The 15,199-nt window shown below is 46.0% G+C and overlaps 1 protein-coding gene across 6 annotated transcripts in view; it reads left to right on the forward strand.

The window, feature by feature from the left end:
* The window catches only part of FBXO34 (F-box protein 34), a 39,240-nt gene that overhangs the window by 17,414 nt on the left and 6,627 nt on the right, over positions 1–15,199 (forward strand). Inside the window, exons 3-4 of one of the 6 annotated variants that reach the window (XM_084207673.1) lie at positions 8,062–8,161; positions 10,542–10,744. In XM_084207673.1, the coding sequence (XP_084063799.1) occupies positions 10,668–10,744 (77 nt within the window). In that variant the 5' untranslated portion in view covers positions 8,062–8,161; positions 10,542–10,667. Of the gene's footprint in view, positions 1–8,061; positions 8,162–10,259; positions 10,282–10,302; positions 10,435–10,541; positions 10,745–15,199 lie in introns of those variants that run through there. The other 5 variants (XM_084207677.1, XM_084207676.1, XM_084207674.1 and 2 more) reach the window with 5 other exon arrangements.

Below are 15,199 nucleotides of genomic sequence, written 5' to 3' on the forward strand. Positions count from 1 at the left end.
CACAGCTGTGGGCTCCTTATTTTCTGCTTCACTTCTTAGTGATTTGGTGGGGTTTATTCATATTTTCTCAATTTTGTCCAAGAGGGGAAACTCTGAGAAGAAAATACTGTTTGTGCTGGAGGGAGCAGTGGGAATATTGGGTTAGGGAGCAATGTAGGTATTTTTTCCTTTTTCTGTCTTGATTATAAAGCTGTTTTTTGGACCTGTTAGAACAGAGAGCACAAAGATGCTCTGAGGACTGGAGCACCTCTGCTCTGGAGCCAGGCTGGGAGGGCTGGGAGTGTTCACCTGGAGAAGAGAAGGCTCTGGGGAGACCTTGGAGCCCCTTCCAGGGTCTGAGGGGACTTGGGGAAAAGAGGGAACGTGACTTTTTATGGGAGCAGATAGGGATGGGACAAAGGGGAACAGTTTTAAAATAAGAGAGAGGTTTAGATTAGATATTAGGAAGAAATGCTTCTCTGTGAGGGTGGGGAGGCCCTGGCACAGGGTGCCCAGAGATGCTGTGGCTGCCCCAGGATCCCTGGAAGAGTCCAAGGCCAGGCTGGACAGGGCTTGGAGCAGCCTGGGATGGTGGGAGGTGTCCCTGCCATGGCAGGGTATTAGAACAAGGTGATCATGAGGTCCCTTCCAACCCAAACCATTCTAGGATTTTATATTTTCTGTGTTTTTTCATTTAAAAAAATGTCAAGTCTTGTAAAACAAACCTGAATCTGATGTTTCCAGTGGACTTTAGAAAAGTTCATGCATCTAAAGTGGCTATTAATGTGGAAAAGGATTGCACCAGAATTATTTCTGGTGTCCTCTTATAGGTCTGTGCCACTGAATTTTGAAGAGGAAATGTGAAAGGGGAAAGGCAGAAGCAGAAAGCAGAAGCTGTCATAGTTCATAAGCCTGCAGGAGTTGTCCTTTACTGAAATTTCAGTGCTATTTTGGGGCCTTTCTTTTTTCCTTAAGAATGAATTACAGTGGAATTCGTGCTATGCTTAGGATTTCTGAAACTTTAATTGTGTCAGTTGCTAGGTGTATTGACTACAAAGCTCTGAAAATATCAAACTATTTTTTACTTTAATAATTCTTGAATTATTAGTGGGGGAAAAAATTTAAAAATAGAGCTAATAAAAGATTAAAGATCCATGGAATTGGTAGGTTTCCAGATTAGCTTAGATTTTAAACAGTCCTTTAAAATAATCATTGCAATAAGATACTGTATTTAATGTTGGTCCCTACTGCAGTTCACCAGTCAAAACCTCTGAGTTTATCTGAGTTGGTTCAGCAGGTGTTTTGTGTGCAGCATTCTCTTGAGAATTTCTGTAAACCCAGGTGATGCTTTGTCTGGGAAGGATTTGTAGTGTGTCCTCTTGGCTGCCTTCTGTCTTCATCTTGAGCCCTTTGGCCATGACGTGTCACATGTCTGTGCTTTGGCTGCTCAAAATCCTTTTTGGCCCCTTTAAATGGGTTCTGTGCTTTTTTACAAGCTGCAAAGCAGTTTAGGGTGGGAAAGACCCTGATGCTGCTTTGGGATGGTTCACCTGTGTTTGTGTGAGCCCAGCTCTGCTCACACAGGCCCTGTTCCCTCCCTGTTCTTCTCCTGCTGCTCTGTCTGTGTTGGATGAGCTCTGGTTCTGGCTGATGGATGTCCAGGGCTGCACTTGGGTTGTGATGTTGTGCCAAGTGCTGTTGTGGGTCCCCTCTGCCTTGCTGTGCTGTTCTCCTGTCACTGGTGAGGGTTCCAGCTTCATGTTGCTGGCTGTCACACCCTGGTGTCCTGTTTCTTTCCCTCTCCTTGCATGACTTCACACTGCAGGCCTGGAGCTGTAGGAGGGGTGCTCATTCCTGGCAGCCCCAAGGATGTCAGAGGGTCCCTCCCAAGGAGGCCTGGTGGCAGTAGTGGCTGCTCCCTGTCCAGGAAATGGGCTGAGAGTCACCTCTCCAGAAGGTGTGTCCTCATTCACTGAGGAGCTGTGTCACCATGTCCAGGAGTTGTATGAGAACATCAGAAGGTTGTGTGGCCTTCATGGCAACGAGAAACCTCATCAAGTTCAACAAGTCCAGGTGCAAGGTGCTGCTCCTGGGTCAGGGCAGTCCCAGGTGTGAGTACAGACTGGGAGAAGTCATCATTGAGGACGGCCCTGCAGAGGAGGACTTGGGAGTTGTGGTGGATGAAGAGAGGGCTGTGAGCCAGCTGTGTGTGCTCACAGTCCAGAGGGACAACTGAGTACAGGGCTGCTTCAAAACAGGAGTGGGCACATCACAAGGGATGTGATTCTCCCCCCAGAGGGTGCCCAGAGCAGCTGTGGCTGCCCCATCCTTGGGAATGTCCAAGGCCAGGTTGGATGTGGCTTGGGGCAGCCTGGGATAGAGGGAGGTGTCCCTGCCCTTGACCAGGGGTTGAAACTGCATGGACTTTGAGGTCCCTTCCAACCTGAACCTCTCAAGGGCTCTGTGAAATAGGATGAGCCCAGAGACTCAAAAGTCTGAATTCCAGAGATCCCAGTGGGGTCTGCACCACCTCTCACAAGAAGTCAGAAGTGAATAAGAAGGACACTGGGAAGTGGCCACTCTCCATACAAGGAGGAATATTCCTGTCCCTCCTGACACTTGGCATTATTAATAAGCTGTGAGTGATTGTAGTGGGTGACCCCCTGCTGCTGGGACAGACACATCCACCTGACAGGTTGGCCAGAGGAGGTTGTTGCCAGCCAGGGACTGGAGCTGGAGATGTCACAGAAGCTCTGCCAAGAGAGCTTAAAGGTCAAGATAAAGTTCATGAGATTACTGATTACTGTTGTGGACAAAACAAAAAATAACATTTATTCATGGCTAGAATAGTAAAATAATAGTAAGAAACAAGCATAAACCCAACATCTCTCTCCTGCTTCATTGAGGGGCATGACCTGCTCTGCCATGGAGCACTCCTTCTCTGGCCTTGGTGGGGTTTTTCCTCCTTGTCTCTCTATCAGGTGTTTTTCACCCTTTCTTCAATGTTTCCTCAGTGGTACCAGTTGGTTCAGTGATGGGCTCAGCCATGTCCTGTGGTGGGACATGAGGAGCAGGCTGGAAAGGGCCTGGGGTAGCCCTGACCTTCTCCAGTAGCAGCTCTTTTAGAACCTGACACTAATTAATGAATTTTTTTTTGGTCTTAGATTGTAACCTGTTCTTTAGGAGCTTTTATGCTTTGTTTTTAAGACACAGCTGGGAAGCCCAGTGAGTCCCAAACTTATTCAGAGGGTGTGGGTGGTGGTGTGTCCTGTTTGCTTCTGGGTGGGTGGGTTGTTTGAAGATGTTCCTAAGGAATCTATTCTGGTGGAAGTTTGCAGATGTAATGAGGCACTTTGCTCCAAAATGTGCTGTGAAAAATAGTTTGAACCTGTTTCTGCATGAAATCTGTCCTGAAGTTGGGTATACTTGGATAGCTCTTTCCCTATGTGCAGAGCAGACTTTTTTGTAAACTGCTGACCTATAAATTTGAGATTTCTGAGTTCAGCATTTTTGCATTGTCCTTGCAAGGTGGAAGACAGTTCTCTGTGAAAGTGTGACATTGGGGCACCAGCAGTGGCCTACTTTAGACAAAAGTTTGAAAAGATTTAAGGTTTTGTGACAATTCATGAGACATTGATACTAAAAATAGTGGAAAATGCCTTTATGTGAGAATAGAGTGGATTCAGGAATATGACAGGAAAAATTTGGGCATTTTGAATGACAGAAATCATGGAATCATAGAATGTTAAAGGGTTGAAGGGACCTTAAAGATCATCTCATGCCAACCTTCTGCCATGTGCAAGAACTTCTCCCACTAGACCAGGTTGCTCAAGGCCTTATCCAACCTATCCAAATATTTGCAAGTAATGGCACAGTTACTTCTAAAGCTCTTTTTTTGGTACTATTATATTTAATCTAGCATTTGTGCTGCTGAGTAAGGTTTGCTGAATTTGGATTTGGAGACCCTTAGGAAAAACCTGGACACTTTAGAGATACCTAATGGATTTTGGAACCTCTAGCCCTGCAGTGGACTGGCAGAATGAATCCACGTGGAGGAAACTGCATCGTTCTGCTTTGAGTCTTTTGTGTGTCTCTGTGGGTTTGGTTTGCTTGGGGTTTTTTGGGGAGTATTATTTGGGGGGGTCTTTGGTGCCTCTCTCTCTGCTAAAAAGGTATCCACAGGGGTATAGGAGAGAGAAATGCACAAAATAACCTTTTTATTAAAGGGTAAGAGTCCACATAAGTAAATAAAAATTAATTACCCCTTGTTCTGCTACACTCTGTAGGTCTGGACCTGTGGTCAGGGAATATGGGGTGGTCTCAGAAAGGAGAATATGCAACCCAAGGGCTGGTTCAGACCAAGTGAGAGCCACAGAAACCTGGTAAAGCCATATTTCATTCAGTGAATTGAGTTTTAAAGCTGATGAAATTAGTGCTTAACATTTGAGTCACATGCTCTGGGGTTTTCCTTGTTAGCAGAGTTCTAAAGAAGGAACTGTATGTATTTGTTTGCTGGATATTTAGGAGTCAGCTTTAGGTTTTTTTCTGCCATTTTAGAAGCCATTTCATACCCCATGGAGAGATGTGCAGGAGCAATTATTCCTGTGCATTTTGTGCTGTGGTGCAGGGGGCCTTCTTCCCTATGTAGTGTCCTGTATGAGATTTTTTCCTGTCCTGGTGACATTTTACTTTGTTACTATTTACCAATCAAAAGTCCAGTGCTATGCTGGAGTACACAGATGCAGAGGTACACAAAGATACACTTTTGCAACTGAGTTTATTTCTGTTGTGTTACAAGAGCTGCCCTGAAACAGGAGAAGGAAATTTTAAGAATTAAAATGGGTCACTAACAAACTGTTCCTGGTGAATTGGTGAGGAATTTCTTTCAGGCAGGGCATGTGATGGTCACTTTATGAGCTGTCACAACAAAAACAAATCCACCCTCTGCATGCCAAAGTGAGTCAAGTGCACCTCTCCAGCCAGGATCCCTGCTACCACAGGCAAAACAGGGTGGTGAAATGATTGTTGGCAATCCTAATCTGCCACTTTGGGGTTATAATAATAATAGTAATAATCAGGATTTTTTTTTAGCAAGCTTATATTGTGTTCTTGAAAAATATGGGATTTTTCTTGCTGGTTTTGACTGGCTTTCTCTAAAGTGGGACAGGTTGTCTCTCTCCTGGTGTTCAGGATGATCTTTCATAGAGGCAGTCTGGGTTTCTGCCTCCGGTGTTTGTCCTGAAACTCCCTTTTCACGTCAGTTCTGCATCTTGCAGTCCTTTCTGCCCATCTTTGCATGTGCAGGAGCAATCCAGCGAGACCTCAGCCTCACAAAACCAGGGCACCACGTCTCCAGAGCTCTGGGAGTGCTGCTCTACTATATTTGGAACCAGCTCTATTGCTTCTATAATAGGAAGGCTTCTGGAAGCTTTCTCCTTCCTCTCGCCCCAAGAAAGTGGCCTTTCAGCTGAGCTTTCATGAATTCACAATCTGCATGGCAAAACAGAAGGAGTTTTAGAGACTAAATAATTCAGATGTGGCTCGTGGGTCATGTGGCCTCGAGTGTGGGGTGTCCAGGGAGGATTTTTGCCCGTGCCCCATGAGCTGAGGGTGCAGCAGCCACAGCCACACTCACAGGGGCTCTGCCACCCCCAGTTTGTCACTCGGGGCAGGTGACAGTGCCAAGGGGTGCCAAGGCAGCTTTCTAGAAAGCAGAATGATGTGTGAGCCCCGTGTGTTTGTCACCAGAGCTGCAGCAGCGCTGCCCAGTGAGGGATTTACTGGTTTTGTTTTCCTCTTGGATCAAGCAGAACAAATCTAATGAGCCAGTTCTTAACTTCTTCCCAGCTGAGCAGCGAGTGATGTCCTTACCCAAATTGTGCAAGGCAGCTGAAGCCTTTCAGGAATAGTTGAACAAGTGAAACACTTGTAATATTATTTTTCCCAATACTCATGCAGGGCTTAGAGGGTGCAGCAGAGCTTGTCTTTATTTTCTTTTTTTCCTTCTGAGATTTTCCTTTTGAGGGGACAACTTAGTCCTTCCAACTCTTACCCCACCTAGAGGGAAAGCATGTGAGCCACAAATGTGGAGCCTTTCATTCTTTCCTGACGTGATCCTGGAAGGAAAACAGGTTCTCCCTGTAGTGCTTCATTGGAATAAGCATTTCACATGCTTATCAGTACAGCAAGTAGAGCTGTTTGACAGCAGTGAGGAGTCAAATGTTGTCTTGGAGCCCTAAATGCTCATTTCCCTGCTTCTGAAACACTCTGCACTTTGCCCACTGTGCATTCAGAAGTGTTCCTTTCCACTGAAAGGACCTAAACCCCGCTTTGTAGCAGACACATTTTCCAGCATGATTGCAGGTGTGGATTGGAGATGGCTGAGTGCAGTCTGAGTTTCTGTGAACCTTGTCCTGCAGGGCTTTGTGGCTTCCTGCCAGGCCAGGGGTAAGTGAGTTGAGGGAGCTGACCACTTTGGGTTAATTCTGTCCTGGGAGGCTTCAGGTGAGATACCAGACAGGGAGGCAGTGCTGAGAAAGGGGAAGGTGTGAAAGACTGAACAGGCCCAGCTCCTGGAGTCTTTCCTCACAAGAGAGGTGCTCCAGACCCCTCATTGTCTTTGTGGCCTCTGCTGATTCTGCTTACATGGGAATCTTCAGTTTTCATTTAAATTGCTGCTCTGTCTGGTGGGATCCAAGGATGGGAGCTTGGAGGAACTTTGGGAAGGAAGGGCTGGAGTGAATTTGGTGGGGAAATGAGCAAAGGGCAATAGCAACCAGGTCCTGCTGCTTTGCCAGCTCAGGTTCCTGGTACTTGGCAGAAGTGCTTTTGGTGTGGGAGAAGACACAGGAAACTCCCCCACACTAATTCCAGCTGGAGCCCCTGTGGCAGTTTCATTGCCTTTAGATCAGATAATACCACATCTGATGGACCATCAAACAGAGGGGAAGCTGAGCACACAAGGTTGCACAAGGCCCATGATGCCTGTGATGGCTCCTTTGGGGTTAAAAGGCAGTTCTTTAGGTGTTTTAAATATGTAGATATTACCTGAAGAATGGTTAAAAAGAAATGGTTGTGTTCCTGTAGGTGTCTGAGACCTGGTGTGTCAATCACCTCATGTCAGACCTAGCCTGGGAGCTGCTGTGGATCCTTCCCAGTGGGATGTTGGGATGAGGAAAGACTTTGTGCCAAAGCCCCTTGCTTAGGAGAATCTGGTGCTGTTAGAGGTGTCCTGAGGGGTGCTGGGGGAGAGAGGGATGACTTGGTGGGGGATGGCAGAATTGCCTGTCTGGTGAATTACTCTTTTGGAGACAAGGATCATATAACAACCCAAGACTGAGCTCCATGTGGGAGAATGGAACCTGGTTCTTGCAAGAAAATAAATACCCTTACCTTATTATAAAGCTTCAGCACTGACTTTTCCCACCCTAATGACTCTTTTTGTTATTAACTCCTCTGAGTTCTGCTCTGAAACACCTGCTGCTGCTTCCTTCTGCATCCTCAGTGTGCTGACGCTCTTTGCCCAGCTGATGCAGAGTGACATCCCTATGGAACATCCCAAAGCTTGCCCTGCACGGAGGTGGGGTGGTCAAATATGTTTTTACACATGTTCTTACCAACAAAGTGATTGTTGCTCAGATCCAGCCCCGAGGCCACGGCCTCCTTCCAAGGAAAGTGTTTTCTGAGAGGATGTGCCCACCCTTTGAACTGGTTTGTTGATCAGTTACTGTTGCTACAGCTAAAACACACTTGCACTTGCACTAATCAAAATATCAAAAGCTGTGGTGAATTGCTACACAAATGGGGAGACCTTGACTGCAGCCTGGTTGAGTTGATACATTTGTTTTTCTAGGCTGCAGCAGTGCTCAAACCTGGTGATAAGACAGGGAATTTTGTGGGCCCGTTCCCTGAGCTCCGTCCGCGGCTGAGAGGATGTGTTGCTTTCTGCTGCCAAAAGCAGAGTCCTTCCCACATCTTGTGCAGAAAGGCATATGTTTGGGGGTGGTTTCAGGGAGAAAGAAGAACACGATTAGGGTTTTAACTTCCTCTTCTGTTTTGTTTCTCTGTGCATCTGTATTTCAGTTTTTTGGGCTGTACCTGACTCTGTGCAAAACTTAAATCGGCTGCAGCTCCTTCTGCGAAGGATCAGCCTTGGTACAGAAACAGTGGTAGTTAAAAGGCAGTAAGTATATCTGCTTAGCTTAAATGCTGGTTTTTTTTCTTTTCCTTTTTTTTTTAATTCACAAGCACAGCTTTTTACTCCTCACACAGTAGGAATTTGTCAGGAGCTTGCTGGCATTGATAGTCTATTTCAGCTCTTTTCTATAGCCCAGCAGCTACAGAGGGGGGGAAAAAGCATGCTTTGTATGGAGCTGTGGTTGGGTCTGTGCTGCAGTGCCCATCTGAACTTGGCTGTGTCTATTTTGTCAGCTTTTGCTTCCCTCTAGTAGTTGCTGGTCCCTTCCTAAACTCACGAAATCCCATCATACAATGCCTGTGCTTGGATCAGGGTTCTGGCTGCTCCTGACCCGAACCACTTCTCTCGATGGTTTTGCTTCTCGAGCTCTTTTCTGCAAACAAGATATCTTTGAGTTTCAATTCTTTGTCTGGCTTTTTATCTTTTACTTCTCAATTGATCTCCAGAGGAGTGGGACTAGGACAAAACATGTGGTATTCTTGACCAGGGATCCACGGAGAGGGTGTAAGCTGTTGGAAAAGTGAGTGGCATTCTTGAAATGGTGTGGTTGCGTTTATTTGGGTGTGGATATAATCATGCTTCTGTGATACAGTTCCTGCTGAGTTTGAAATGCTAGTGTTAGTAAAGCCAGAAGGAGAGCCAGACAAAAGCTTGGAGAAAAGTCAGAATTTCAGTGCCTCTTAGTGATGGTTCATGGGAAAGTAACAATTTTGTGTTTGATTTTCCTAAAGCACCGGGCATATGCTTTCTCTTCTCTGTGAATTACTGTTTGTGAATGTGTATCTTTGCAGCATGAGAACATCAGAAACACCTGGTTTTGTGCCTAGGTTTCACTCATAGAGGTAGGTCCTTGTTAGAGACTCTGGGAAGTCTGATGAAAATGGTGTTTAACTACAAAGCTTCAATTTCTGCTGTTGCTGATCAGAGCAGCCTCATTCCCGGTCTTCCTGAATCCCTGCAGCAGAGGACATGCTCTCCTCCTCCTGCACTGCCACTGTCCTGCCTCCGTCTCCTCCACCCCACACGTTTCTTAGCCTTGTGTAGAGCTCAGCAGAGATTTCTTCATGAAGACTGGAATGTGTTTATATAATATTTTATATATTATTTTAGGCTCCTGCTACTCAAATGTAGGCAAACGCTTAACCTCTTATTCACCATCATTAAACAAACCGTGGAATTGCTGTAGCAGACATCAAGTCAGGTGGATCTAAACCAGCTTCTGTTTTTCCTGCCTGGAAGGTTCATCCTTCATCATTTTCCTGGCAAGTGTGGCTACCTAGAGCAGGTTTTCCAGGCCAGGAGTGTTTAGTGGGAGCATGGTTTGTGAACCACACCGGCGAAGCAGGGCTGGACATAGTGGGGGCTCTTCTGTGTGGGAGGCATCAGGAAGGGGGTGATGTGAGAGGCTCAATCTCTGCAAAAGCAGGGCTAGGACAGCAGTAGGAATGCTGGGCAGAGCTGCTGAAAAGGAGAGAACAACCTGCTGCACTAAATCACAGCTCCCCTGGGGACAGAGCTCCATAGTTAGCATCCTCAAATGGCATTCCTTTATTACGGCATCATTGTGCACAGTCCTCTAGAGAGGAAGCAAACAGTCTCTAAAACAATCTGCTGGCAGCTCAAGCTGGAGTATTTGAGGTTTTCCAGGGCTCTTTTGCTGTGTCACTCTTCCCTTTAATGTTCCAGCTTGAAGGTTGTTGTTCTTTCTCCATCAAAGTGCGTTCAAGCGCCGGTAAGGGTGTCTGCTCCAAGGACAAGGTGGAGAAGGCAGCAGCCCAGGGAGAACAAGAGATACTGCAGAACAGCTTTGTTCTGCTGTAATCTGCCTTATCTGCATGTGATGCAAAGACAGGGCAGTTTTCACAAGACTTGGAGGCTGCGTGGTGACATGTTTTCTGTCCTTTTATAAAATCCACCACGTTATTTTGATTAGAGCGCTAACGTAACTCCTGGCAGCCTCAAATCTCACTGCTAGCAGCTACTTCCCTCCAAAGCCTGATGTGGTGCTAACAAGCAGAGAGATCTTGTGCGTCCTGTTTACATGGAGCTGGGAAGACAGCGTGTTCCGTGGGAGGTGCCAAGGTAGAGCTGCAGTTGGATATAAGGTGAAAAAATTCTGTGTGTGCAGACAGGCTGTGGTGGGGCGTGTTCATTTGTGTTTGGTGGTGTTCAGGAACTCCAGCTGCAACACTGGCATGATGATGTTAAGCTCTTTTAGATCTGAATATGTATCTTTAATATCTATGCATGCGTAGCATGTTTGTGTTTGTATATATTTATATTAATACCTATTCTCTCTCATGGGAAAGTCCATGTCTTGATCATCTGCTCTTGTGATCTCCTCATGTAGCTCTCTGTTGTTCAGTTTTTAGGTGGCAGAGACACGGTGAAGCTGAGTGTGGGGCAGGCAGAGCTGATGGGGGAGCCTGGGGTGTAGCCCAGGATGGACTGGCTGTGACGACGACGTGCCTTAGCCAGAGAGGTCGTTACCATGAGGAGTTCCTGCAGAGCTGGCCTCCACAGGGAACCGCTGACTTCCACATCCTCCACCTTCCATCAGGTCAAACGGTACGAACACACCACCTGCTCTCCTGCAGCTCGGGCTTCAGCACTGATTTTTGCCTTCTCCTTGTCCTCTCCCATTGTCTTGTGCTGTCACTCAAATATTTGCACGAAATTCTGACTTCTGGGTGGTGTTTAAGTGAAACGTTGTAATGGCTTAAGGGCAGAAATGTTCTTTGACATTTTTGTTTGATAATGACAACTACAGATTCACTGCAGCTGGTAGTGTACTTGCAGAAATTCTTGGGTTTTCTAGCAACAGCTGTAAATTAGTTTGGGAAACAGGACTTTGAAGTAAAACTTAATTGGTGAAAGGCTCATCGGAGTAGGCTTTAAAACATGCAGGCAGCTTAAAGCAAGTGGAAATGCTGGCAGTCATTGTTGTGGTTTGTCTTACTATGGACTAAGTAATTAGATTAGTTTAAGCTCACATTTTGCATTGCTCACTCTCCTGTGTCCCTTATTAAGGAGAAATGCACGATTGATTTCAAACACTTGTGCTTATGTGACAATTAAGTGAACGCCTCTCACTGTGTCTCCTTATAGGAACACCATGCAGAACAACTTGTCCTCATGCAAATGCAAGGACATGCCAGTTTGTTGGAGTTCAAACTACTTCAAAATAAATGTGTATTTTTTTTCTTTAATTCTTTTTCTGAAACCAAGGCTCTTAAACTTCCTCAGTCTGGAGGAAGAGCGCCAGCATTTTGGTTTCCAAAGGCTGTGTGGGTTTAAAGCAAACTTTTAACCTTTGTTCTTTGTGGTTGTGTAGACAGCATATACTTGCTATGTTAGTCTCATGGTAATTTAGTGCTGGAAAAGACTTCCTGGGTCACCCAGCTCCTTCCTTTCCCAAGCAGGATCTCATAATCCCTTTTGTGAACTTAGTCCAGCCTAAAAACATTTACATCTTTTCTTGCATCTTTTTTTCTCTCCCCCTGTAGATCAAGCCATTACTGAAGATGACAGATCTTGCTGTGCAATTAGGAACCTTCTTTTCATTCCCAGGCTGAACATTCTTGACAGTTTATAAACTCATTTGAGTTTCTGTTCCTTTATTTGCCTAAGGACTGCTGCTTATTTTCAGTGGTTTGCCTCTTCTTCTGCATTCTGTAAGAGGGGGTTGTAACCTCACCTGTGGTTTTGCTAAGTGACCCAAGTGTTCTTTAGTAGCTTCCTGAGTAGCAATTGCTGCTGTTCTCCGTGTGATGTCCCTCACAGAATATTCTCAGTCCTGGCTAAAAGTGTGTGCTGTGCTCTGGAGCTGCTTCTCACAGCATCAGCTCCACTTCTTATTTCATGGATGTCTCTGTGGTGGCCAGTTCACCTCAGTTACTTCCAAAATTTGTTGGTGTTCCTCTTGCCTGATGCATCACTGCCTGCATTTCAAAACCCTTCTCAGTTTCTGTTACTTGGAGCTTTGTGTCTCTGCTGTTTTGGAACTGCCTCTGTTTCTGTGGGTGCAGAATTAGTGCTGAGGTCATTTTTTAACCAAGTCAGATGTTCCCAGGGCTGATTCTTGAGGCATGTCTTTGGTTTCCAGGCTGGTATTTTCTTATTCAGCATCACCTGGGGCTGTCTCCTGCTAAGCCAGCTCCTTTGTCTGTTTTCCCATTCCTCTGCCAATCTGTCTTAACCAGTAAATCTCTTTGTGCTCTCTGAAGTCCATGTGAGGAAGATATAGTAGATTGCTCTAAAAAGATGGCTTTTTTTGAGAACCTTGAGGTTAGTCTGGCATATTGAACTATTCCCTCTTCCCCCTTTTTCTGTGTGTCACATTAATCCTCTTTGCTTGCAAAGCACCTTTATATTGGAGTCAGAATACGAGCCTGGAGAGGCTGTGATCATTCTCCTTCTCTTTCTCCCCTGCAGTGCCCCCTCCAATGTGCCACATGTTTATTATCTCCTATTGTTGCCTTTCAAGAGGTTTATAAATCCTTTTTCTTGGCCTGCAGTGCATGAGCCTATCTGGTTTGGATTCTAAAACTGGGATGAGCCAATCCTCACAATTTTTATGAAGCTCTCTAATCCTCCTCCTGCCAATGCTCTTGTTCAGATTAACGCCTGGGCTTTTGCCCTCATCATCACCCTTAGCTCCCCTCTTTAAAAATGGTGCAAAGTCAAATCTGGTATTTTGTGTTGTGCTCTTGATCTCTGTCCTGCCCTTGCTTGCAACCCTGTTTCTCTTTTCTCTCACAAACTGAAAAAAACCTTTCACTATTTCTTTGTTGTTAAATATCTCTGCAGTGACTTAACACTGCACCAGTTCTCATGTTTATTCCTGGACTTTTTGGTCTCTAAGATAGGAGTTTCCAAGTGATGTGACCTGAAACCTGTGTCTTCTGCTTCTGGTATCTTTCACAAAAAAGGAACACATCCAGTTGGAGTTGCTTTGAATCTTTTGTTTGGGATATGTTCTTAATAATGAAAACACCTTGTGACTCCCGGAGAGTGCAGTGTGCAGTGAAATCCTCCCCAGCACAGCTGAATTCATGAACCAGTTTCTTTCAGTCTTGAGTTTCAAAAGGGCAGCCTGATAACTTGCCTTCAGCTCTACTTTTTCTTGTTTTTATTTTGAATGCTGAGTCTGTTACTGATCGTGCGGTCCAAGGTTAATTTCTGCAACCTTTGATGTGTTCTCATTACATATGCACAACAATGAAGGCTATAAATAGCATCACTCTGAGGTGCTTCGTTAACACAAGAGATTTGTTGCACTGTGATATGAAGAAAGGTCCTCAAATTAATAAAGTAAAACACCTCCAGAAGGACACTTGGCACTTACCTGTGCTGCTCTGGGCAGCTTTCAGCAGAACCCTATAAAAGCAGCAGTTTTTGTCTTGCTGTCCCTCTGTGATTTCCTCTCATCCTGTCCCACCACAGCCACGTGTGCCATCCCATCATCTCTGAGCTGCACATTTCTGCAGCAGCTGATAACCTTGAATTCCAAATCTTTCAGTTTATTTTGTTCCCTTCTGCTTTGTCATCTCTGTGTCGTGTCTGGTGTGGTTGGGAAGCAGAGCTTTGAGCTTCCTGAGGCTCAGCACAGAGCTGCTGCTGCATCTCTCCCTTCATGGTGAGTGCTTTTATACAAAAGCCTGGCAAAGCTGTGGCACTTCTTCCTGTACAAAATGTAGGAAGTAGCCAAGGCAACTGTGCTTCACTGAAGGGTGGGTGTGTGTTTAGTGTAAAACATGTTCAAAACATCGATGGGTGGGAGCCCTCACAGTGGAGTGGTCTGTGCTGGGCTTGGGGGTGCATTCTGTCACCCAAAACCTCTGTGTGCTGCAGATGCTGGGCTTTGTGGGATGGATTTTCTGTCTGTGCTGGGTGCAGCTGTGTTTGGGTGTTGTCTCCCCCAGAGTCAGGTTATCTGAGCACCTGATGCAGGTGAACAAGCTGGGGAGGGACCCAGCCTTAGGAGATTGGTTCTTACACAGTGCATTTAGCTCCTCAGCTCTGCTGGGCCAGCTCTGCCCCACAGTTTTGGCATTGTCCCACTTGCCCCAGGCTGGCCACTGGAGCAGAGAGCTCTCCTTCAGCAGCCACATGCCTTCTGTTTGCCTTCAAATCCCTCTCTAATCCTTGCTGGCTCTCCCTTTGCTGCAGGAGGCATTTTGGAGGTGTTGGGAGGTGGGTCAGGAGCGGTTGCCGCTCCACGGGGAGTGGGTTTTCAGGAAATCAGATGCTTCCACAGCTGCCAGAGTCAAACCCACCCCTGCTCTGGAGCTTCCCAGCCCTCCTTTCTGTGAGCTTGGACCCTTGCCATGCTCCAGAACAAACTCCATGAGTGCAGAGAGCCTTCCATGGCGGGACTTTCCCCGGCAGAATCCCTGGAATGCCTTTGAAGCAGCTCTGTGTCTGCTTTGCCTTGCCCTGGCAGTGCAAAGGGGATGGAAATGGTACTGGAGATGGAGCCCAAAGGACCCACCAAGCCCTTCCAGAAATAACAAGTGGTTGACTGTGGTTAACTCCCACTCAGTGCTCAGTCCTTGCTAATTGTCAGTGTCCTTCATGGAGGAGGAAAACTCTCTGGACAGAGAGCTGGGATGCCAGGGAAGAGGAATGCTTTGCCAGAGGTGTGGGGTTTTTATTGTTGTTGATTTTTTTTCTTTTTTTTTTTTTTTGGCTTCTGCCTTGTGTTAGTATGTCCTGAGGGGTTTTTCAGAGTTGTAGTTGGCACTGGGTGTGCAGTCAGCAACGTGAGGAGCTTTTTTCGACTGGAGTTGGTGTTTACAAGGAGAAATCCATAGGAAACTTGGGGGTTTTGATGGAAATTTTCCCCCTAATAAAACCTTCCAGTGCTTTGCCCAGAAAACTTGCAGTGTGAATATGCTGTTTGTGAAGAGCAGGCTTTTTTGTCCTTGTTGTTCTTGCTGGCCAGAGGAAATCTTTTGGCTTCACAGGGCATCATCAGAGCCCCTGAGCTGGGAGCTGCAAGGGGAATTAAGGCTCTCTGTG

Source organism: Fringilla coelebs (genome assembly GCF_963513975.1).
Source record: "Fringilla coelebs genome assembly, chromosome: 6".
NCBI lineage: Eukaryota > Metazoa > Chordata > Aves > Passeriformes > Fringillidae > Fringilla > Fringilla coelebs.